This window comes from Eublepharis macularius, chromosome 6 (assembly GCF_028583425.1).
Source record: "Eublepharis macularius isolate TG4126 chromosome 6, MPM_Emac_v1.0, whole genome shotgun sequence".
Lineage (NCBI taxonomy): Eukaryota > Metazoa > Chordata > Lepidosauria > Squamata > Eublepharidae > Eublepharis > Eublepharis macularius.
The window spans coordinates 80,385,315-80,412,127 of NC_072795.1; the positions used below are offsets into that span (position 1 = coordinate 80,385,315).

The following is a 26,813-nucleotide window of genomic DNA, read 5'->3' on the forward strand; positions in this document are numbered from 1 at the left end:
GCTGTCTGTCTGTAGACAGGAGCATGTGGAGACTGTAGTAGAATGCCATATGACTCGGCTGTCTGTCTAGCTTTCTTCATTTTGGAGATAATCATCTGGTTTTTTCCCCTGAAAACAGGGAGGAGCCTTCAAAGGGCATACCCTCTATCTTATTTCTGGTTTCCCATGGAAGAGCAGTGGAGTGAAGCCATATATATCTGCATAGAACCACTGATGTGTTCAGACTTCTGGTGGAGGCATCTAAGACATGCCTACTAGCACTAATTTGCTGCTTAGATAGGATGATAGTCTTATCCACTTATCTGTTTGGCTAAAAAGATACAGGATGAGGATAGAGGCTTTTTGTCCTCAGACAATAGAGGAAAATTTCTGCCAAAAAAAATCTGGTACCCACTCATAATAGCTAGGAAGTTAGCCATTTTGATGTTAAGGGCAGAGATGGCATACAATTTTATTGCCCACAACATCCAGCTTCTTTCCTCCATCAGCAGGGGAGGAAAGACTGCCCTGACAATGCTTGGCTTGTAGTTTCTCTGCAATGAGTGATGAGACAGGTGGGTGATTGAAAAAAAAGGACATTGATACTGCTTAATCTTATAAAGAGCCTCTACCTTCTTGATGGTAGCTGATATAGAGGCAGGTTTTTGACATAAGTTCCACAAATCCCTCAGTCATGGGAAAGGCCACTGAGCTAGGGGTGTCTGAATAGATGTGCTAGAGAATACTATTTTTTGGTTTCTGTTCAGAAGTAGAGACATATTCAAAGACTTAACCATTCACAACATGCTCAGTGTATAGCTTGTGATCAATCTTCAGTGAGCTGCGCTCAGATTTGCCCACAGCTTCCTCAGGCAATGGTTCCAAAGTGAGACTTGCACTGCGATCAGAACTTACCAATTCCACCTCTGACTCCAAATTGGATCCATGCCCAGAAGTATTAGGTCTGGATGGAGGCACCCAACCCAGATCCATAGACTGGTGTTTCTTCCTCAGATCCTAATGGGCTGGAGCCAGAGTCAACCAGTGGAATGGTGGATAAATGTCCCTCCAACCAGGAACGTAGGATGGAGGTGGATAATGGGAATACCATGGAATCAAATATCAGTGTTGCGATAACCCCGAACAGCATGTCTTGAACCCAGGTAGTCTCAGATTGCATCTTATTGCCTGACTCAGAAGATGCAGAGTGTGATCGTCTGAGGCAGGATGGACAGACACTACCTCAACCAGATCCGAAGAAAGAACTGGTTCTGGGTGAGCTGCCGAACACCTACTCTTGGGTCTGGGTTTCGAATTATCCTTATGCTTGCGTAGAGGAGGTTCAGCCAAACTCTCCCTAGAAGCACTTGGAACTGGTGATCTGGAATTTCTGTTCCTGGATCTGGGAACAGCATCCTTAATAACAATCATGTTGGAAGCTGACCATATTGACACAGGGGTCTCAAGAAACTGAGAGCGTGGTTTGGGCTGGCTGCTATAGGAAGGTGTTGGATCTAAAGCAAGAGCAGTTCCAAAGAGGGGTCATTCATCAAAGCGCTCTGCTGGGGCAGATTTCTTTGCTGCCAGGCTTGTGGAGCTAGACATGGCTTTCTCCCAAAGCATAGCTTTCAGTTGGGAAGCCCGGTCTCCTCTTGTTTTAGGTGTAAACGCTTGACAGTGTTTGCACTGTTCAACAACATGGCCCTTGGCCAAACATATGAGGCATAAGGAATGGCCTTCCATCTTCACCATTTTAGTTCCACATTCCTCATACTTCTTAAACAAGGACTTGTCTGCCATGATATAAGTTGAAAAGGAGAGAACAAACACACGACTCAGCATCGCAGTGTTAAATTGATGACACGACGTCCAAAGAAACTGAGCTCGAATTAAAACTTAAAAATTCTAATCCTAATGCCTAAGAACTAACTACAGTTCTTAAATAAAACTTTAAACCGACACTATAAAGAGCAAACTAACAAGGTCTGTTGTTTGAGGCAGCAAGTAAACTGAGGGAAAGGGGGCAACTCCTCCGAGTCATGTGACTGTTTCAGTGGGAAAAATCACTCTGGAGCAGTTGGGTGGGGGGGAGGAATCGCCCCCTCAGGAGTCTAAAAGCTAGGAAAATCCTGTTCTGAGTGGTAGGCTTGCACAGGTGCAGTCCCAATGTAGGACAGTCCTGAAGAACATAGATGAACATACGTCTGAAAGGTAAGTGCAGGCATTGATGTGCAGCCCCCCTCCCTTCAGCAAACTCTGGCAAATAGAATGTCAAGCTGATCAACTGACAAATCAGTGACATATTTACACCTGGTGATTACATGACAACCGAACCTTCAAGAGTTTGAGCATCCCTAGCATTGCCGCATTGGTGACTGCTCCTTGTACATTTCAACTATAGAGATACACTGTCTAGGGGTGTGCACAAAAAAAGGGGGGGAAATCCAGATCTGGGTTTCAAGGGTTGGGGGTTGGGGTGGGGATCTGGGTTCCTGTTAGTGAATTTTGTGGTAGCCCCCTTATTTCCAATTAAAATCACTGATCTAGTCTGCTCAAAGTCTGTGAGAAAATCCTTCTTATACCCTATGTTTTGCATTTCTGTTACCGCAATTATTATTATAACATTGTAACATGGAGGCCGTGAGAAAAGCACAGTGAGTTTTCTTCCACTATACACTGAAGATTAAGAATTGTTTATATCTGCAGATATTCAGCCTCTGCCTTGGACATTCTCTCCCAGTTATGTTATGAAATCAATGGCGCCATCCAGGAATGTTTTTTTTACTGTATTCCTTTTAAATGCTAGCTATGACCTGTCAATCCACCATGTTTAGAAGATCACGTAGCTTGACTTGACTGTTTTTAAGAACTGGCTGTTTGTTTACAGAACTGTATGAGAACTTATGAACTGTATACATGTTTTTCTGTGTCAATTGAAAGGTATAAAATACAGGTGCTGATGTTTTCCTGTATGCATTCAGTTACCTAATTAACTACAATCAGGCTTATTGCTAAATAAACCTTTTAATTCTATAATTACCAAGTTTAAATGCCTTGAGATGTTTCTCAAACTAGTAGTGAAGTGGGGATATCTACAACTAGTTAAGGGTGTTGGTTTACTTTCCTCAATAGTTCCCTGAAATCTGGGTAAAATTCTCCAATCTGGTTTGGCAAGATTAGGGAAACCCAAATTTATTCAGTGATTATTTTCTATGGGGAAACCTATTTGTAGGCTACCTAGGGCGCTGACGCGGGGTCACTTTTCAAATAAACTTCACCAAATTTGCAGAGAACTATCTCCTGCCTGTCCTCTAAGAACCTTCAAGTTTCAGGAAGACTGGACTCCATAGTCCATTTCTATGGGCCCCTGAACAAGGTGCCCCAGGCCACTCTCCACTGTTTCTATGGAAAGAAAAGTCAAAGCTGACTCCCACTGCAGAAACACATTGGGGTAGGGCTGCTATGGCCCAAATGTAAGCACAGCATACAGAAAGCCCAATGGAACCAAAATGATACCCCTTCGACCCAAGTGCCCCCTGAGCAAGCTGTCCAGCTGCTCTCCATTATTTCCTATGGCAGGAAAGTTTCCAAACTGGCTCCCAGGCAGATACACACAGGAGCAAGGCTACCACTGGCCAGAGGCACACTCCCAAATACAAGCTCAGCCTAGAGAAAGCCTACAGAACCAAACTGAAGCAAGGGAATGGAATCTCCCTAGAATCACAGCATGTCCAACATCAAACCAGATAACTGTGTCAAAACAGAATTTCACACAAACCAAACTGAAGCAAGGGAACGGAATCCACACCAGAACAAAAGTGAAGCAAGGAGACCAATGCCCAACATCAAACCAGAGAATTATTTCAAGGCAGCAAATTCCACTCAAACCAAACTGAAGGTAGGGACACTGCCACAACTTAGCCCAACTGAACCAGTGTCACTCTCAGAAGCCAGGCAGACAAAAGAGCTTCTGCACAGATTGGCTACTCACTCCCCTCTCCCTGCCTCACTCACCCTTCCTTCTGCCTCTATCTCACTACCCCCTCCCTCGTCCCTCCCCTGTTGGTAAAAAAAAACACACACACCATAGAAGCCCAGTAAGGAGGCAGCCTGAGGCTGAAGCAACATTTCCCAGATATATTTGGATTAACCCAGATTTATTTGGAAGTCTGGATCTGGTTTCCCAGATCAGATCAGGGATTCTCTGATTTGATTGGAGACAGCTGAATTTAGCCAGATAGACAAAAATCTGCTTCCCCCCCCTCCACACACACCCAATCCCAGACCTCTAGCACTGTTGATTCCCAAGCCATTAATGAGCTATACCATTGGGTTTTCAGGCATCTATGCCAGACATTACTTGCAGTACAGCTAAGGGGGTGGGAGGAACCAGGAACTTGCCAACATTGTCAGATACTCTGGTAAAGTTTACTTTAGCACTGGCAAGTAATTAATAAAATTGGCTTAATCTGATTAGAACCAGAAATGACACAGAAATTTTCTATTTTGTAAACACAGTAAAAATAAAATCTATTAGTGACTGAGGTAATAATCATGAAAGCCACATAAATATCTGGATTTGCAGCTATCATTTGCCCCAGAGCAAGAAGAGGAATTGTTCTCCCGCATTGTGGAGAACAAAAGAGAAGCAAATGCTATTCTTCTAAAAATGTTCCCAAGGATCAACTGGAGACATCCTATCTAACAATCAGTAAAACAGGATATCCAAGACTGATTCATACATGCATGTCCAAAGATCCAGAGGAGTTAGCCGTGTTAGTCTGTAGTAGCAAAATCAAAAAGAGTCCAGTAGCACCTTTAAGACTAACCAATTTTATTGTAGCATAAGCTTTCGAGAATCAAGTTCTCTTCGTCAGATGCATGGTACATCTGACGAAGAGAACTTGATTCTCGAAAGCTTATGCTACAATAAAATTGGTTAGTCTTAAAGGTGCTACTGGACTCTTTTTGATTATACATGCATGTAAATCACTTGATTCTTCACTATTCCTTAATCAACACTTGATGACCTGCAGCTGCATATATGAACTATCAATGAACAGTGCTGCATTTCAAGCAATATAAAACAATATTAAAATTCCTTCTGGGGTGTTTAATCTGGAATGACTTTTTCACACATGGAAGCAGTCACTTGATGTTACAGTAATCAGATGATCAGCACTAAGATACGAACCACTAAGATATGAACCACCTTCAGACTAGGGTTGCCAGGTTCCCCTACCCTCCCAGCAGGAGGTGGGAGACCTGGTACTCACAGTCATTTGTCCCCTTGCTTGCGGCAAAGCACAGGGCTGCTTTCCACGCTCAGCAGGGGGATGAATCGGGCCCAATTCGACCCAAATCCGGCCCAGTTCAGGCTGGTTTGGGCTGGATTAGGCTGCTGCAGTGCGTGGGAGTGCTACTGCACTCCGCAGCAAATTCAGGCCCAATTCGCAGTGGGCCGATTCGGGTTGGATTGGGCCACTGTGAAGTGTGGGAGCACTGCCGCACTCCACAGTGGCCTGATTCAGCCCGAATCCACTCCTATTCGGACCAGATTGGGCCACTGCAGAGCGCAGGAGCTGTAGTGCAGTTTGAATAGAAAAAAGAACTGGAATTGGTAATTTGTGAAGAAATCCATTTTCATGTTCCTGTCACTTTCAAAAAGAGCAATAAAATTTTGAACCCAAAAGCTGGATTGTACACTGATGGATAACAAAAGCCATTAAGTCAGGGGAGATGGAGGGGAAAAACAGAATTAAGTAACATGAATACTGAAATGAATGAAGACAGACCAAGAAGGATTGGTACTGAAAGGCACTAGCTTATGCTGCAGATTTAAATAATGTCCATTAACTAGTTCCTTTTCTACTTCCTGTGAGTAAGAAATGCACTAGAATACTAGTAGATAATCTGGTGAAAATGCTACTATTGAGACAGTAAAATGCACGCACCAGAAGTAGACAAGGAGAGGTTATCTTTTCTTCCAGAACTGTTTGAATTAGGAAAATGATATTTTGTCCAAGGCAGCTCTTGCAAGTAATCATATTTAGTGAGGGGAACACTAACTGCATTTGGATAAACAGGTCACTAACTGCAGCTAGCAACCAAGGACAGTACAGACTCTGGAAGCAGTTGTCGGGCGAGGGGAATACAGGCACACATCCCTAACAGTTGTGTTTCGTGAAAAATGTATGAACATTAATTTCATGGAGATTTGGGCCCTAGTATCTGCAATAATCTGTTCCATCACTGGTTTTACCATTTTATCACTACAGAGGAAAGCCTTCATCTCAGAATTGTAGCACAGATATTTTCATATTGCCAGTGGGACTTTTTTTTTCTTTGCACAACCATGAGAAGCTGAACATACAATAAGCATTTCTTGTAACAAGGATAGGCAGTGCTCTCTCTCTCTGCTATAATCCCACTAGCAGAACTATAAATTTTAAATTTATAAAACAATAATTAATCCATAATCAGTCTATGATAAGTGATCTTGATTATATATTCCTGTTTAAGAACATAAGGAGAGTATTTATTGATCAAGCCAATATCCACCTAATCTAGCATTCTCTGCAAGTTTCTTAGCAAGGAGCAAGCACTGAGGGTCTCACCACACAGTGACGCCTGGCACGTGCTGTTTAAGTGTCGGGTTTTGCAATTCTACTTGGGAACTGTAGTTTTAAAAGAGCCGCTGGATTGGATCGCTGTGGAGAGAGAAGGATCCATTCTTTTTGTAAAACAAAGAGTTGGGAGGGAGGGGTAGGGGGAAAAAAGAAGCTTTTGGCTAGCTCCTTTGCTGCTGAACTATACAGTCTCTCCCCCGCTTCCACATATTTCACCCAAAGGGGGTGGGGAGGGAGAGACTGTGTAGTTCAGCACATACTCTGGTGGAATCTGCCAGATCTTAAAATAAAGAGGGTGGGGGAGATTGTGTAACTCAGCAACTGAGGAGTCAAGGGCACTAGCCAAAAGCTTCCTTTCTTTTTCATCCCCCCACCTTAACTCTTTGTTTTACAAAAAGAGTGAATCTTCTCTATCCTGCAAGAGATGGAGTCCAAGGGAGCAAGTGGAGCGCGCTTCCTCTTGCTGCTGCCAGTGGGCTCCCCTTGCTCCCCTAAATGCCGTTGGGAGCTGAGCACTCTGGCAGTGGAGAGAGGGAGCCAAGCAGGCTAGATGAGACGCTTAGAGAAAGATTCTCTCTCTTCTCCCTGACAGACGTTCTTTCTCACTACATTTCCCATCGAACCTTGCAGAAACTGCTGAGTGTCCTCCATGCATCAGACGTCTCGTCTGTTTTGACTCTGAGGCTCAAATTTGACATTACAAATTTTAACAAGTCCAGTCCAGTTCCCCAGATCCTACCGTAGAACATTGATCATTCAGAAGCCTATCAAATTAATTTGTAGGGATTTCCACTTTTGTGGGGCATCCTCAGCCTTAGACAGGCACATAAGCAAGCCAGAACCAGTGGGATGGGCTTGATGGCTACCCCACTGCACATATAGTACTATACCACTCTGACTTGGCTGAGAGAATGGGTAAAATTGTCTAATCATAAACTATTGGCTCTAGAGGGACATAACAAGTTGTTTGGATGGCATGCATATTTGTGGTATGATAAATACAAAATGGATTCTATGTTTCTTCATCATTACGTTAGAAAAAATCTCTTTGTGATATGGCAAAAATATAAGATGTTTTTAGGTGAAGAAAGACCATTGTGGATAGTACCAGCTGAAGTTGTGAACTCAAGTCTGGAATATAAAGGAGAAGAATGGATAACCTACAAAGAACTGTTGAACTGGGATAAAAACAAACCTAGGATTAAAGACAATATAGAGCTACCATTTCAACATAATCAAAAAGAGTCCAGTAGCACCTTTAAGACTAACCAATTTTATTGTAGCATAAGCTTTCGAGAATCACAGTTCTCTTCGTCAGATGCATGGAGTGTAAGAAGAAACGGGTCAGATATAGAGGAGGAGAGGGGAGGGCGGAGTAGATGCAAACAGCTCCTTCTGATATGGAGATGCAAACATCTTCTGATATGGAGATCAGTTTGCTTCTGTTAAGGAAATCATTTCAATATAGATGGTTACAATTTAGGCAAATTAAAGATCTATTTGAAACTGATAAAAGAAAGCAAGGTTTTAGGCAGGAGCATGGGGACCTAGAAGAACTTTTGTTAGGTGATGGCCTAAAAATTATCTCTAAGATATATAAACTTTTGTTGAAACGGTACACGGAGGATGAAACAGTCAAAGTTCAAATGGTAAAATGGGCAGTGAATTTTAATAGAAAAATTACAATGGACACTTGGGAATATCTTTGGTGAAACACAATGAAAATATCGACAGCTACTAGTCTAAAAGAGAATGGCTATAAAATGATGTACAGATGGTATTTAACACCAAAAAAACTAGCAAATGCCAACAATCAAATGTCAAACAAATGCTGGAAATGTAAAAAACATGAAGGTTCAATGTATCATATGTGGTGGACTTGCGAAAAAGGTAAGCTATTTTGGTCTAAGATTTTTGCTGAAATGTCATCATTTTTGAAAAGTAATATAGCAAAAAGCCCAGAACTGTTATTATTGTGGTTAAATATGGAAAATGTTAATGTTAGGGATAGAGTTCTGGTTTATTACATGACGGTGGCTGCAAGACTACTGTATGCTCAACACTGGAGACAGCTACCAGAAATTCAAGACTGGATTCAGAAATTGTTACACATGGCGGAAATGGACAAATTAACAAGGAAATTGAGAGAACGAGATCCAAGGGAATTTGTGGAGGATTGGGGTAAACTTTAAAGATATTTAGAAAAGAAATGGGACGTGAAAGATCAGTTGTGGTCTCTTGATAACTACTGAGAGATTTAGAAATATAAGATAAAACTTTGCCTTAAACAATAGGGGAAAAGCAACTTAGACTAGAGATAGTTACTAGGGGAAAAGGGGTCAGAGTGCTGTTGGGAGTCAACAAGGGAAAAGGGGGTGGGTGGGAAAACATATATTAAGAAAAGGGGTATATTTGTTGTAAAATGTTTGTGAAATGTATGTGAACCCATCCAATAAAAATTTTATATATAAAAAAAATACTATACCACTCTGCACTATCTGTTGCTGTAAGTATGTTCCTATTCGGTAGTTTCTGTGTGGAATAATATGTCAGGTTTCATTGCTTATACTCTGTTTTAGCACTGTTTCAGCTCTGTATTGGATTTTCTGCTTGTTTTCAAATATCTGCAGAGTTTGTTTTTGCATACCCTATTGCATTGTTTCTTGAATGTCCCAGCTGTTCATCATATTGACTTACACTGTGTAATCTCTCGAGTCTCAGTGAGAAAGGAGGACTATAAATAATGTAAATAAATAAATACTGCCTGGTAGGTGAAGAAAAATAAGTATAGTTCAGAGACTTCAATAAGAAAAGTTTGGTAACAAGAGAAATGCTATATTTGGCAGGCTTTCTTGCAGAAATTCACTTTCAATAGCAAGATTTCTTAGTCATAAAGAGTATTTGAGTGATGTTTAGTGCGACTCTTCTTAATGATTCTATTAGAAAGCTTACCTGTGTGCCTTGCCCAAGGCTGAGGATTCCCTCTACAAATTCCGTACAAATTAATCAGAAATCCCTACCAATTAATCTGGTAGGTTTTTAATTGATCCATGTTCCACGGTAATATTGTGATTGATGTTTACAGTTTTGCATCTGTTAAATCTAGGGATGTGAATGAGGGTCCAAACTAAGTTGCTAATCTCAAGGTATTTGGCAGTGTTCAGAAAACTACTTACAATTATGCCAATCACAAATGGGATAATTTTAAACATTTTTATCATAATTGAATTTTTATCTTTTGACTAGAAGAAAAGTTTACCTTGTGAATGCTTCTGGAAATGTTTCATCGCTTTTACATATATAATATCCTAGGTTTTCCAAAGGGAAGAGACATTTTAACATGATGCAGGTTTAACGAGATGTTTTTATTATTCTGTTAAAGATGTCAGATTTTCTTTCCCAAATGTCCTGTTCCTAGGCGAAAATGCTACTTTCCAGCCTTGGTAATTTCAGCAGCTCCAAAGGTTCCCTCTGCTACCTCATTAATCACCCCACTGCCATGTGCTATCTTACCTGCAGATGTAATTCGTCTTGCAAGTATCTTGTAAATTCAGGCAGTTCGGTTTCTCCTTGTCCTCATATGAACACACAGGAACAATAGTCTGGCGTCTCCTTTCTGTACATGCAATGTTTTGGCAGGAGCAGAACAGCATCCCATAACTGTGCTTCGGGGGAACTTTGTCGAAAAATTGCCTTAGGGCCTTATGACACTTCCGCTTATTGCAGATTTCATTAGACACACTGCTGGTACAGGGGGTTATGTAAGCCGATCGGAGTTTCTTGCAGGTATCGTTTAGGTTGCAGGCTTTTGCTGCATCCAAACAGTTGTTCCCCTTTGAAATCGTAAACTCCACTGTGTATAAAAGGAACAAAGAAATAGGATTATTATTATACTGGAATATTCATGTCCACTTTATTCTTATTTAGATAACTGAAAATATGAGTTCAAGAAATTCTTGATGGCAAAAACTGACTATAACAACACAAAGTAAAAGACAGGAAGTTGCACTTGAGAGTAAGATTCACGTTTACAGCTGCGATCCTCAAGGCACTAATGGGCCCAAGATGTAGGTTAGACATAGTTGGAGGGCTGAAGCTATTCTTAAGCTCACATGTCGTCCCTAATGTGTGTCTATAATCCCACTCCCTTAATATTAGAACTTGGGGGCAACAGACGTAAAGTGAATAGGTCCATCAATGGCTACTAGTTATGACGACAAAAGGAAGTCTTCATGTTCAGAGGCACTAAACCTCTGAATACCTGTCCTAAGAGGCATCATTAAGGGAAGACCTTGGTCTTAATGTCCTGTTGAATGGGCCTCCCGGCCAACAGGTTAACCAAGGGTTACCAGGTCCCCTTAGCCTCCCAAAGAGAGGTGGAGGACCTGGCACTTATGTTCTGCTGGGCCCATGATGCTCCTCGTATGCACTATGCATGTGTGTGCTCCTGCGCTGGTGCGACAATGTCACTCCCAAAAGTGACATCATCACACCGGCACGGGGGGTGGGGGGAGTGTGCACTTTGCAGTGGGCCAATTTTGGCCTCAAACAGGCCCATTTGGGTCCAAAATTGCCCCCTGCAAAGTGCAGGAGCTCTCTCGGGCTGGCACAATGACATCACTCCCAGGAATGATATCATTGCGCCATCCTGGGATCATGCCCTTGTGTCTGTTCCTGTGTCTTTCTCCCCGCCAGCCAGCTAAGTGGAAGAAGAGGGTAAAAGTGGGGGATGACTCGCCCCCACTGGGGGAATGGGATCCCTAGGTTGACCCCTGTGTGAAACAGGATGCTGGACTACATGGGACCACTGGTCTGATCCAGGAGGGCTCTTCTTACATTATGTACACACTTAAATTTCTACATGACTCCACTCCATTCGTGCAATCCATGCATTTCCAAATGCATGTGTAGACTGCATAAAGAAGACACACGTAGCTAAGCAATTTTCCATATATGTTTTAGTTCACATTAAAAGTTAAATATGCAGATGAAAGTGTGCAAAGCTCATACATAAGCCCCAAGGACCATTTTACACAGACAGGTCATATGTAGAACTGCCCCTCATTGCTTCAATAAATGTCCATACTGCTATGGGACTGTTCCAGTATAAGTGCTTTGAGGATCACAGCCTGGTATGTCAAACCATACATACACAAAAAATGCCAAGAGATAGCTCTAACATTCTACAGAATTTTTAGTATTACTGAAGTTATAATTATGTATTAAATTCCAGGTTTATTTTGTATAAAACACAGTGTTCAAAATTGCATGCTAAATCCAAATATAATTTCCATGTAATTTGCAGGGCATATAATTATGCAATATAAGCATAGTAGACACTAATTACTATGTGATTACGGAATAATTACATGCCTATTTGTTTCTGGAAGGCAAATGTTACGCAGAGTAGCTTAAACTAAGCTGCCTTCAATAAGCAGTTACTGCAAATTTCCAGAATGGGTTCTGTGCTGTCACATGTCAAAACAGACCTATATCTTCCTACTGTTCTAAAGTGTCCAGAAGCCTAAGGCCACCACAAAAACAATCATTTTGACACTTTGCCTTCTCTCTTAGCAATGATGACAACTGTGCCTCTCAAGGAGTAAAACTTGGCAGACGGGCTACAGGCTAGGTCAAGGTTGATGTCATTATCCATCATGCCGGTCTCTTATGTCCTCCAAAAAGTTTCAAGCAGGCTTGATTTTGTTCTGCCTTCCTTTCTGAATCAAGATTTGGTCAGACTAAACAATCAGTATGTAAAATTCGTTCTCCTTTCTAACAGTTTTGGGACCTCATGTCTTTGAAAAAAGTTAAAGTCAAAATCTTGAGAAAGCTCCAATATTTGTATGGGTTGCTGATCAAATTTCCTTAATCAGTAACTTCTAACCTTAATAACTTCTCACCTATTTGTTTATTTAATCCAATTTATATTCTGCTCTCCCTGCAAGTAGGCTAAGAGCGGATCACCCACAGTAATAAATACAATAAAAACAGATAGCATAAATTAGATTAAAACATATCAATGCAGTAAAGTCTAAAACAGTCATACCCATATTACACATCATCAAGTATTAAGACACATCCTTGGGGCAAGGTGGTCAGCTACCAGATGACAACAATCTGGGGGTGAGGAACTCTCCCCCGGTAGGAAGCTGGTTTTTTGGTCCACCCCTCTCAACCCCCATATGCCTGGCGGGAAGATAATAAATCTGGCTGGGCCTGGGTTTCCACAGACATAGAATTCCATGTTGGGGTCAGGACCCAGAAAGCTCTGGCCCTGGTTGAAGCAAAGCAAACCTCCCTAGAGCTAGAAACCACCAGTAGATGTTTATCTGCTGAATGGAGCAATCTCCAGGGAACATATGGTGACAGGCGGTCGCACAGGTATGCTCGGTCCCAGTTGAAGCATAATTCAACTGCATTTCTAGTTTGAACCAAAGATTTTTTTGTTATGACAAATCTGAGAAAAATCACTACACCTTTGAAGATAAATATTTTGATATGAAAATCAACTATCTAAAATACTGTGTAGCCACTGTATTTTTTTCATAATGTAAGTTGCTCATCTGTCATGAAAACTTGAGTTAGTGTCTTTCCATTACAAGCTAACAAACCATTGTTACTAAATAAATATTATATACAATTATTACTAAACATTTTTATAGTTTTTGACATATAAAGTGCTATGCAGTTCTCTTTTTTAAAATTAAGAATCTCATACAACTCAAGGCATTATACATAATTCGCTACTCCTCTATTTTATCCTCACAACAACCTTGTGAGGGAGGTATGCATGAAAGAGAAAGACAAGTCCAAAGTCACCCAGTAAATTTTGTGAAGAGCAGGAATATGAGCTGGATCTTCCCAGGCCTCATCCAGCACTCTAACCTCTACACCACACTGGCTGTTAACTATTTATAAATTATATATATTTCCATGTCAGGGATGCAAGTAGAATTAACTCATTTTTGCAATTAATACTGTTCATAACGCCGGCTATTTCTGTGGCAGCCACTGCTTTAATAAACCATTCCTTAACTTTTGAGATGACTGTTGATTTCTAATGCTGAGTATATAAAATCTTGGTAGTCGTGAAAAAGTTCCAGATAGGCAAACAAATTGATAGAGGACAATTATCCTGCGTTTGGTTCAATAACCTCAATGGACTTAGAAGGGCATAACTTTGCTTAAGGAGATTCTAGAAAGCTACTAATGGCTCCTAATTTATGCTAAAATTAGTAATCACTGGAAGAATCACTGGGACTCATAGTTTTGAATATGGTCACATGTTCAATGTTTTCAAAAGAAATCTGTGTGATCCAATGGGCATTTCCAACATATGTCTGTGTTGAAATATTTATTTAATCAAGCTGGAGACAGATGCTAAAGAAAGTATACCTTAGATTGATCTTCTTAAATAAGTAAGTAGACTGAAGATGTTTGCATCCAATAAAGAATTTTGAACTAGACTGCTGGATTACCAGAAATGACAAGCCTAAATTCTATCCCCAATCTATTTTATAAGCACTTTTCCAAACACGATACTGATATACATGCTTATTCACGATAATTCTCTGAGTGACTCCACTTTGTGGAATGGACTGCCTGAGGAAGTTAGGAAGGCTCCTACTCACTTGATTTTCTGCAAACCATGTAAAATTGAATTATTCAGGAGGGATTTTTTTTACTCAGGTAATAGAACTGTACTGTAAGAAACAGCTCATAGAGATGTTTTGGAAGAGGGTCAGGGATTGTAGAATATACTATTGGTGCACATATGCTCCTACTGGAAGTTTCCCTGTATTTCAATATTTCTTGTCAATTTACTTTATATTTTGTTTCTGCTATGTTTAATTTCATATTGGACTTAGTCTTGCTTTTAAATTCCTGTGTAATCCACCTTGAGTCTCAGTGTGAAAGTTGGGATAGAAATAAAAAAAATATAATGGAAGTTATACAAAGATAGTGCATTCAGTGTGGTTGCTCTTGTGTATTGGGTCTTTTTTAGGCTTCTATTTTTGACTTATTTTGAAGATAGCATTGGATAATGCCGCCCCCCAACGAAATAATGGAGAGTAACTACAGTAGCATAGTTTGCTCGATCCCACCAGAAATATTCCCTCATAGGAAATGGAGCTGAATTTATTCAGAATTCTGAATAAAACTTTAATCCAAATACTATACTTGTATTTTTGCATCCAAATATTGAGAATACCGCGCGCGCGAGCATGCATGTGCGTGTGTGTCCTAATGTGAAAAATACCATTTTTTAGTTCACACTTTTAATCTCCTAAATCTGTATATGGTTGGATCCAACCTCCCTAGAGGTTGGATCCAACCAGCTTTTCCACTGGTGAGAAAGAGGGTACGAGGTCCAAAAATGCAATGCTGACCTGTGTGGACAAAAGACATGTATGATGGGGGCAGCATTAAGTGAAAAAGATGGCTGGATTCAACTAGTTTTAAAAACAAATTTCAAACCATAGTGTTTATTAGCTTAATATTGTTCTGTGCTTGATATTACTACTGAATAATCCGGATTTTTCTTTATTAATTTTATAAACTGAAAAAAATAACTGTATGTTTGTATTAAGAAACAGATGCACTAAATAATGTAAAGGCTGATCAAGTGAAACATTGCATTGTCAGAATAAAGTGTGGTTTTTAATCCCTACAACCTGAACACTCCTGATCTGAGAATTAGAACTAATGCTAACGTTAAAACAAATAAAGCAAACAGCAGGAGAGAAAGGGCAAACCCTGCCTTGTTTTCCACCTCTGAGTTCAGTGGAACAATGTTCATATGGAATAGTGTAAAAGTTGTGTATGCTTGCTGAATTGGGCTCACATTGCCTGCTCCAGTGCCATGATGTACTCCTGACTAGAACATCAGACTAGCTGTGTCTCTGTTTCCTTCCCTGCAAAGACGCATTCCCACAACGAATTGTAGTCCAACCCAACTGCATCTTATCAGTAGTAGCTAGGCATGGTGGATTTATCCTGGCAGATCCTGGTATCACCAGCCAGACCAATATTCCACCTGGACCAGGGCCCAAGACAGGCAATGAAGAACTAGACTGGGCTGCAGGAGGCCTACAGCTGCCTATCAAAAAAAGGAAGCCCGACTTCCGGTTTGGGCTTCATGGAGGTCTGACGCAGCTCCATTTGCGGAGCTGACCGGACTGCCGTTTTAAGTGGCCGGCGGGGGAATAATAGCCCGCGGCCGACTGCTCTCAGGCGGAGAGCAGGCAAAGAATGCTCAAGACCCTAGGGTGTGTTAGATCTTGGACGAGGGGGGGCTCTACACAACGGGTCCCCTCCCGATCCTTGAGGTCCCACCCTGCGACGGGTTGGCTACAATCTCTGCGGCAGTTCTGGGGCCAATTCGGCTGGCATAAGACCTACATACCCAAGCTTCGATTGGGGGAAGAAACGGAGAGGAGAAGCTAAAATCGAAACAGCGATTACAACCCAGAAAAGTGAATGAGAAGGTAAAGATCACTATCTTCTGTTACGGGACAGATTGATTAAAACAGAGAGGAATAAAAGCAGATTTTCAAACTGCAACAGGCTAAAGATAAAGAGGGGAAGACTCGGCAAGAGTTGTATTTGAAAAGAGACTCAGTTTAAAGAAGTTATTAAAGGAATTGGACTATTGTTTTGAATACTTGCGGTTATGGAGCTGTGAGAAAAAGACACCATCGCGAGACCTACTGTGGGAAGTTGGGAGACAGGAAGTGCGTAACAACAATAGAGTTGCTGGAGAGAAGCGGCCCTTGCTGGAGGGCAGGAAGAAGGGAATCACCATCTTTGAAAGGGGAAGGGTCGCGGCCTCAGCGGAAAAGGAAGTAGGCCATCTTGGATTGCAAAATCATAGAGAAACCATAGAGAAAAGACGCCCGACATTTTGGACTCTTTAAAATTTAATTTCTGTAAGAAGACCGGGACATTTGAAATAAAAGGACATTAAATTTTACGCCACGGAGTTAAGGAAGAGAGCGGACTCGTGGGAGCGAGCCAAAGCAAGCCCCACGATGTCAAAAAAAGAGTGGCAATCGGCAATAGAAAACCTGGATAAAAAACTTTTAGATGTGATTAAAGAACTTAAGGACACGAAATTGGAGCTGATTAAAGAGGTTAAGGAGGTTACACAGACAGTAAAATCGGAGCTGTCAGAAGTGAAAAAAGGTATGGAAACAATACAAAGTGAATTACAAGGAACGCAGCAGAGAGTTAAAACAGTAGAAGACGCGATGGAGAACTTAGCAGACACGCAACAAACAGAGATGAGACTGATGAGGGGGAGAATGTCAGTTGCAGAAACTAAACACATGGAGAAGCAGTTACGTTTTCGTGGCTTGCCAGAAGTGGAAGGAAAATCAGCGCAAGAACAGATGACTGAGGTGTTAGCTGAATACCTGGGGAAGGAGGAGGAGGAAGTTGTGGCTATCCTAGATGTGGCATATCGTGTGAATTCGAGAATTGCAACCCAGAGGAAATTACCAAGAGACGTGATTGTGCAGTTTACGACACGAAATATGAAAGAGAAGATTGTGACAAAACAGTTTCAAGATCCATTGGAGATTGATGGCAAGACGATTATCATAATGAAGGAATTACCCAGGTCAGTGTTATCAGATCGGAAAAAATACAAAGTGCTAATTCAGATCTTGAAGGACATGAAAATCAGGTACAGATGGGAGTTACCAGAAGGTGTGTCCTTTGAGTTTGGAGGGGCCAAAAAGCGCATCAGATCTGAGCGAGAGATGGAGCGATTTATAAGGGACAATGAAAAAGACTTACCAACAAGACTATGAGTATGGAGTGTAAAGTTTTATCTTGGAATGTAAATGGACTAAACTCACCGAATAAGAGGAAAAATATTTTCTACTGGCTATTAAAACAAAAATGTGACATTGTTTGTTTGCAAGAGACCCATATCAGAAAGCAGGATGTAAAATATTTAAAATCAGGAAAATTGGGCAAAGAATTTGTAGCGGCCTCTAACAAGAAAAAAAGAGGAGTGGTGTTGTACATAAAAGAGGAGCTACAGCCAAAATTTGTAATGAAAGATGTGGAAGCCAGATTTATTGCAGTGGAATGTACTTGGGACTTAAAGAGAGTGTTGGTAGTCGGAGTTTATGCACCTAACGGTGCAAAGGAAAGCTTCTTTGAGGATTTGAGGAAGCAACTAGATGATCTTTCATACGACCAGATAATTCTTGCCGGAGACTTCAATGGAGTGACGAACTTGGAATTAGATAAAAAGACAACAACTGCACAAAAGAAAAGAGGACTATTACCAAAGCTCTTTTTTGACTTGATACAACAGGAGACTTTAGAAGATGTATGGAGAAGAGAATATCCTAAAAGTAGACAATTTACTTTTTATTCTGCAAGGCACTGTACACTATCAAGAATTGATATGATCTGGGCCTCAAAAGACTTAGCGTTATGGACTAAGGAGGTAGAAATAATGCCGATGGTAGGCTCAGATCATAATCCAATTATGTGGAAATTAGGGAAAAGGAGAAAAAGGAAAGCATGGAGAATAAATGAGGACTTGCTACAGGAAGGAGAGAATATGGAGATGTTGAGAAGAGAGACAAAGTTCTTCATACAATACAACGTAAATAAAGAAGTACCAACTGACAAAGTTTGGGACGCTTATAAGGCGGTTATAAGGGGCATACTAATGGACTTAAATGGTAGAGCAAGAAAAAAGAAAGAGGAGAAAAGACAAGAGATTGAGGAGAAAATAAAAGCCAAAGAAATACAGTTAAAAAAGAGACCAGGGAAAAAGAAATTATATCAGGAAATTAAAATACTTCAAGAACAGTTAACAGCAATGAATAATAAGGAATTGGAGTGGAATCTTAAAAGATTGAATCAGAAAGCGTTTGAAGGTGCAAATAAACCTGGGAAGTATTTGGCATGGCAACTAAAGAAGAGAAGGGAAAAGAAAATAATAAATAGAATTTGCGAAGACAATAAAACGTATTTGGAACAGACTACCATTAGTAGAGCCTTTTACAAATTCGACGCTAAGTTGTATAATAAGAAAGAGGTAAATAAAGAGTCAATAGCGTTATATTTGGAGAAAATGAAACTTCCAGTAATTTCGGAAGCTTGGAGAAATAAACTGAACAGTGAAGTAACAGATGAGGAACTAAACAAGGCAATACAATCTGCAAATCTAGGAAAGGCGCCAGGGCCAGATGGATTTACAGCGAAATTTTATAAGGTAATGGCCAATGAACTGGCACCATTCTTAAAAGAGGTGATCAATGGAGTTTTAAAGGACCAGCGGATTCCAGATACCTGGAATGAAGCGAATATATCATTGATCCCCAAAGAGGGCCAAGATTTGACTAATGTGAAAAACTACAGACCTATATCGCTACTTAACAATGATTATAAAATCTTTGCGAAGATACTGGCGGAGAGACTGAAGGGGTGGCTTACGGAAGTCATTGAGGAGGAACAAGCTGGCTTTTTGCCAGACAGACAAATCAGAGACAATTTAAGGACGGTGATTAATGCTATTGAATATTATGACAAGCGTTGTGACAAAGAGGTTGGTTTCTTCTTTGTTGATGCTGAAAAGGCGTTTGACAATTTAAACTGGGACTTTATGTTTGCCACTATGGAAAAGCTACAACTGGGAGAAAGATTCATTAGAGCAATTAAGGAAATTTACAGAGACCAGACTGCAGCAATTGTGGTGAATGATGAAGTGACTAAGAAATTGATTATAAGTAAAGGAACAAGACAAGGTTGCCCGTTGTCTCCACTGCTGTTCATTTTGGTATTGGAGATCCTGATGATACAAATACGACAAGATGAAAAAATTCGAGGAATTAAAATAAAGGACTATTCATATAAGGTCAGAGCATTTGCGGATGACATAATGTTAATTGTAGAAGACCCATTGGAGAACATGCCCAAAGTGATAGATAAGATTAAGGAGTTTGGAGACTTGGCAGGTTTTTATATTAATAAAAAGAAGTCAAAGATACTATGCAAAAATATGACTAAGCAGAAACAACAATTGTTAATGGAAATAACGGATTGTGAAGTAACAAGTAAGGTGAAATATTTGGGAATCGAACTGACTGCTAAGAAGATAGATTTATTTAAAAACAACTATGAAAAACTATGGACTCAGATAGAGAGAGATTTGATTAAATGGAACAGACTAAATTTGTCATGGTTGGGAAGGATTGCAGCAGTTAAGATGAATGTGTTACCAAGAGTAATGTTTTTGCTACAGACAATACCAATCATCAGTGACTCTAAGCAATTTGAGAAATGGCAGAGGAAAATATCAGACTTTGTATGGGCAGGCAAGAAACCTCGAGTGAAAATGAAAGTATTACAAGATGCAAAGGAAAGAGGCGGAATGCAACTGCCCAATCTAAGACTTTACCATGACGCAATTTGCTTGGTGTGGTTGAAGGAGTGGATGACGCTAAAGAATAAGAAATTACTAGCCCTAGAGGGATATAAAAAAATATTTGGATGGCACGCATACTTATGGCATGACAAAGTAAAGGAGAACTCGATGTTCCTGCATCACTATATACGGAGAAGTTTATATATAATCTGGAAGAAGTATAGAATCTATTTGGAAGAAGGAACCCCTTTGTGGGTAGTTCCATATGAGGTGATAGATCCGAGAGCTGTTGATAATGAGCAACAATGTCTAACTTATAAAGAAATAACTAGAACTGAAGAATCTAAACTCAGAATAAAGACTCAGGAGGAACTATCACCTTACTATGATTGGTTCCAGTATAGACAGATTAGAGATTTATATAACTCGGACTCTGTAAAGGGAGGTATACGAACAGAAAACTCGGAACTAGAGCAGACCCTTCTCAAAGAGGACAAGAAAAGAATATCTAAGGTATACCAAGCACTGCTGAAATGGTATACTGAGGATGAAATAGTTAAAGGACAAATGGTGAAATGGGCCATAAATTTCAACAAAGAAATAACAATGGAGGCATGGGAATACTTGTGGAAGACTACAATGAAAACAACGACATGCACTAGTATTAAAGAGAACATTTACAAAATGATTTACCGTTGGTACATGACACCAAAGAAGATTGCGCTAGGGAATTTGAACACTTCTAATAAATGCTGGAAATGCAGGAAGCATGAGGGCTCCCTCTACCACATGTGGTGGACGTGTGAGGTAGCTAGGCAGTACTGGGGGGAAATAATAAGAGAAATGAGTGAGATTTTACAATTTCAAATTAATAAGAACCCAGAACTCCTGCTACTAAACTTGGGAATGGAGGGAATTCCAGCCCATCATAGGACGTTGATATTTTACATGACGGCAGCAGGTAGACTTTTGTATGCGCAAAAATGGAAAACACAAGAAGTGCCAACCATTGAAGATTGGATCCACAAATTGCTGTATATGGCAGAAATGGACAAAATGACAAGAAAATTGAGAAACCTGGACTCAGGACAGTTTAACACAGACTGGGAGAAGCTGAAACAATATTTGGAGAAGAAATGGGAGGTGGGAGGAGAACTGTGGCAGTTTTAGAACTACTGAAGTACAATAAAATGTAGAGGGGGGTGACTTTACCGGGGAGGAGAAGAGGTAAAAGAAAATTTCTAAGCAGTTATGATATTAGATTGATATATATAGAATAATAAATAGAATATTGATAGAAAATAATTAATCATAAGGGTTAACTATAAGGATTGATTAACTAATAATATTTTCTTTTTGATTTCGTACAGTGTACCAAACTGAATATGTTTATTTGAAGTTGTATATGAGTCAAATTGATTGATATCATATATAGACTTATGACTGAAGGGGAATAGAAATATTAATGTAAACAAATATAACTAAAATAGAAAGAAGAAGATAGAATGAATAACATATAGAGTATAAGTTAAACTGGTTGATTTATATGAATGTATGGTTTACATAGTTTATGATATATAGAAATAATTGAAAGTGAAATAATGAAAAATGGGATAAATTGTTTATCCATTATGGAAAAAGGGACTCATAGTCAGGGTACAGAGTATTAAAAATAGTTAAAGAAGTATTGCTTAGAATAAAGGGAGAATATATATTTGTTAGATAGAGGAATATATAAAGAGTAAGGGAAAAGGGATAAAGGGTTGGAAAACTGTTGGAAGTCAACAAAATGGGGGGGAAAGGGAGGGGGTTAGAAATTGGGAAATGGGAATATTGATTGTAATGTGTAAACATTTGACCCTAACCCAATAAAAATCTTTTCAAAAAAAAAAAAAAAAGGAAGCCCGATTGCCTTTGCAACAGATTGAATTGTATGATTATCCTCTGCTGAGAACCTGGAATTATTTATATCATTCAGTTGGGGATATTTAGAATTATAAAGCTGAATATAGTAATTAAAATATTTGCTACTTATCTCTATGGGGGATTCAGTCAGATTCCTATCTGCTGCTTTCTTTGGCAGCTGCCAGAAAAATAACTTGTCCGGATTTATTCCTTTCTCAAAGATTTTGGTGCTAACTGTGCCAAGAGTTTCCCTATTAATTTACTGAAGAGAATTATAAGCTGTATTTGTGTCATTAAAATAGCCTTCAAGGCAGAGTTACAATGTAACTCTAAAAATATAATTATTACAATACAAGAAAGATCTAAAAATCCAGCAGCTAGTATTACTGGTACATATTATAATACAAATCTCATACGATCTTCGCGACAGGCTCCAGTAAGAACCCTTACATCTGCATTTTAGATCAATGATTCTGAACAGGCCTCTGAGATAAGAAAACTGAAGGAAAATATGTTTACAGAGAACATTCAGGGAACTTCATGGCTAATCAGAGATACGAACCAGGGTTCACAGTATCTAAACCCAACATGATATTCAATTAGGGTTACCAACTTTGGTTTGGGAAATTCCTGAAGATTTGTGGGGGGTGGAGCTTTAAGAGGGTGGGGTTTGGGAAGGGGAGAGACCTCAGAGGGGTAGAATGCCATAGAATCTCCTCTCTAAAGCAGTCATTTTCTCCAGGGGAAATGATTTCTGCAGTCTAGAGTTTATAGGAATTCTGAGAGATCACCAGACCCCACATGGAGGTTGGCAGCCCTATACTCAATGTGTCATTCTACAAGTGGTATTACACTATCTCACTCCGACTGTGTTGCTCTAGAACATTATCTCACAATGATTTGCATTAAAGCATATGAATTCTATAGGCTCAGAGATAACATCTAAATGTTACAACAAAGTACGCCTAATTTCCATATGAAGAAATCCTAATCTGTGAGAATATTCTATTCAAACTAACAGAATAATGAAAAATTCTCAGGCTGGAATTCTATGTTATTTTTTAAACTGCAACTGATGATTTGGGTTTGTTTTTGCTGAAGAAGCACCAAAGCAGTGGGGAAAAGAGGAAATATGCACGCAGCACAATTGTAAGACCATAAAGGCTATGTTTTTAATAGATGTCAAGATATGACTTATTTTATGATGATGATAATACATCTGTATTCTGTACATATTAATTTATATATGTGCAAGGAAAAAGCTAAGGTCATACATTTAATCACATTCTCAGAAGTCACCTTAGTATACATTTGGAACCTGAGCCAAATTCAGCCATGAAAAACTGCTGTGTTGTCAGCATCAGCTGTGCATTACATAGTGTTTTGGCACAGCTACCTATAGATTCATAGTAGTCTGGAAATCTACAATGTCCCTGAGCCAAGACATTCATTTTCTGATGACTGCAACAACTGGATTTTCAGTTTTTATTAATTAGTTAAAGATTTCTTGCCCTTCTGTGTGAAGTACTGGGTCCACATATCCTAAGACAAAATAGCAGAGATATTTAAAATAATCCAGTGAAGGAAATGGATATATTCACATGAACATCTCTGTATTGTGGAAAGACAGGAAATCCTGCAAGTGGGGATAGTGGGCAGATGTGGAGCTAGGCTACAGATAGTAAGTTGTAACTAGCTGTCTTGGGTTCTAGAAACAAGCAGGAGAGTGAAACTTGTGGAATCCTGAGCTTCTTGGACAACTGAGCCTACACTGATTCTACTAAAAGAATAAATGCTGCATTGTACCCAATCTGCAATCAAACAGATTTTCAAAGTCACACCCCAAGTGTTCAAGCAGAAGGCTTTTCTGAAAAATGGAATAAGCATTCCTGAATCCACTCAACCACAAGGTTACTGTGCCAATCCTCATGCTGATTGCTGTGGTTCCAAAGGTGGCACAAGTGCAGGTGGTACAAGAAATACCGCACCCCTGCCAAAACAAAACCCTATCTTGTTCCATCAGGCACTCTCTCACTTCCTGTTTGGTTCTAAGATGCTGGAAAAAACCATTAACCTACCTAAACATGCACATGGAATGGCAGCTTTTCTTCACCGCTTAAATCATACCACCTTAATGTTAAGGGTTCTAGTGAAACCATCTTTATGTTTCGAGCTTTGCAAAAAAGTATCTTGGAATAATTGCTTGCACCAACAGTATGCACAAAAATTATTGTCCAGATTGCAGTCACTTTATTGAGTTTTGTTTTGTAACATTAAATTTATGACAGCAGCAACTGGAATCTCAGAAAACATGCAAGTATTTAATGTTCAAAACAGTCACATCATTTAATTCTGAGTGTTTCACAGATGCAAGACCTATTAACATGAGCACGGAACAAATCTTCAGAATTCTTTGAGGACCTGGCTGACACTTATTAGATGATTTATATCCTATTTTCTTTGTAAATGGGATGTATTTTTCACTGAAGCAGATGCTCAGATTCAAAGTTTATGAAAATCTATGCTCCTAGTTACACCTGTTATAATCTATCTGTAAATGTAACCTTGAGGATTCATAGATCACCTCTGTAAACAGATAAAGGAGTCATCACATTTAGAAGTACTACAAAACAGCTCCTGTTCTAATAATGAAATAATACAAGGATACATAATGGGTTGGATCCTGTGTCTTGTTCTGCTTGCACAAGTGGCATTTCTGCTTGCATGAGATTTCCACTGATTTCTCTCTCATAACAGACTTCTTAGTGGCCGATATTAACAAGGGGCCACTATGGAGTCTGTTGTGGGAGAGAATTATTTACAAGGAGCCACTAACATCCACAAATGGGAATTCATGGAGCACAGTCTGAACTTGATTTCGGTCTGTGAAGAGTGAACAGAATTACTACAGCTAAACAACCCATCCTATATGCAACTTGGCTTGCTGGAGTGCTGGCCTGTACTCCAAGGTAAACAACATTTTAAAATCTGACCATTCCATTTACAATTTTCTAGTTATTACCACTGGCTCTGTTTGTCACGGCATATGCAGACATAGGAGGGGGGAGATCAAGCTCACTGACCCCCACACACACACTTCAAACTCGTGAAGGTCTATGGCACCTGGGACACCGTAAAACATCACAACTGTGCCAATACTCCAGTAAGTGTACTATTTCTGAGTTTATTTGAGTAAAACTTCTGGGCACATCTCTACCGTTGAGAAGATAAAATGAACTTTAAAATCCTGGTGGGAAGAATTAGCCCTACAGCCCAGTAAAAAGCTAATGAGCAGGAGTTGCTTTTCCTGCTATGTTGCCACAGGGAAGGGATGAAGAACTGATGCTCACTTTAGAGGGAATGGACTCCTTAGAAGTGCAATGGTCTCCTAGGAGAGACAATAATTCAAAGTTGCAATAATCTGCTTAACCAAAGCACACCCAGAGAACCAATTCAGAGTTGGACAGTTCTTTTTAATCGTATCAGTGACCACAATGCTGGCTAAAAGGATATTTGGATGTTATAAGGTCTTCGCAATGTCAAAATGCTATGCTAGAATTATGAATGAATTGTGTATTGTAGGAACGTTTTATGCAACCAATCCATCCTGCCGAGAGATCTAATGCCACTCCATATAATGCAATTCATAAACTCTGCAGAGTCAGAGAGCAGTTTGGTGATTTGGATGCTATTAGCACTGCAAGGTTTTAGCTGAACATTAATTAATTTCACTTAGAAAATACAATATGGCCACATGTTCCAGCATATGTCTCCCATTTATACCATTTACTGAATATTCAGTCTAGCCAAGAATTAAAGTTGAAATTCTAAAGACATTTATGTGGAAATAAGTTACTCTATCATCATCATGATTAAAGCGTGATTTACACAGTGTATGCAGGAAGAATACCCATGTACGTATTCCACTTAGAGTTTGCCATTTTTAAATATATTTATAAGGTGCATTTCAATTTGCAAGCCCTGAGCAAAGCTGTTAATGATAGGTGGTTTTGGAGGTCATTAATTCATAGGGTCAGTATAAGACAGAAACAACTTGATGGCACTTAAGACATAAGGTACATGGGCTTGGTACAATGTTATCAGTCGCTGGAAGACTGAACACATTATACATTAACAGGTCAAATATGTGGTAACTGGATTTAAAGTTGACAGTGTTAATCTAGTACATGTTTGGTTCTGGACTGGCCCAGTTACAGCTCTTATAAAAATACGTATTTCAGATCCTGAGTCTGTGTAGTTTGCCATCAGAAACTATGCTGACACTGCAACTATACAGTACCAGCTGATTGTTTTGCATTCCATCAGGAACATCTAACCATAAGTAGTTGTAAAAACTGGAAAAGCACCACTTAATATTGAGAGAAAACTTTCATTCAGGGTAGGGGGGGGGGGGAGAGAGCTTGTATAGTGCTTGTCCGAATTGAATTTTTTTTACAGCAGAAGACTCTTCCTATATTTGATCCAACATGATATTATGGGGTGAGGAAAAGCATAGATCTGCTGGATTTTTCTATCACATTTTCTGTGATTGTTCCAGTGTCTTTGGGAGAATCTGTGGATTCAGCTGAAGGAGCCCTGAAACTGATGTGTCGACTTTGCCAAATGAGTTAAGATAAGCAGCTTTTGAGATGCCATTTAGAAGCCTGTTGGTTCCAAAAGGCAATCACGCTGCACAGGACTGGGTTCCACACATTAGGAGGACACCGCCTGACTGTTTGCACACACGATCAGGCAATTTATTTTTATTTATTTACATTATTTATAGTCTGCCTTTCTCACTGAGACTCAAGGCGAATTACACAGTGTGAGTCAGTAGAGTTATTTCAAAGGCATTTCAATAAACAATGTAACTGGGTATATAAATGCAAATTTGCAAAGGTTTA

General features: G+C 39.7%; 1 protein-coding gene across 1 annotated transcript in view; it reads right to left on the reverse strand.

Annotated features, from left to right (window-relative positions):
• GFRA1 (GDNF family receptor alpha 1) overlaps window positions 1-26,813 on the reverse strand; it is a 353,246-nt gene that overhangs the window by 145,926 nt on the left and 180,507 nt on the right. Inside the window, exon 4 of the mRNA XM_054984264.1 lies at window positions 10,122-10,461. Coding sequence (XP_054840239.1) covers window positions 10,122-10,461 — 340 coding nt within the window. The remainder of the gene's footprint in view (window positions 1-10,121; window positions 10,462-26,813) is intronic.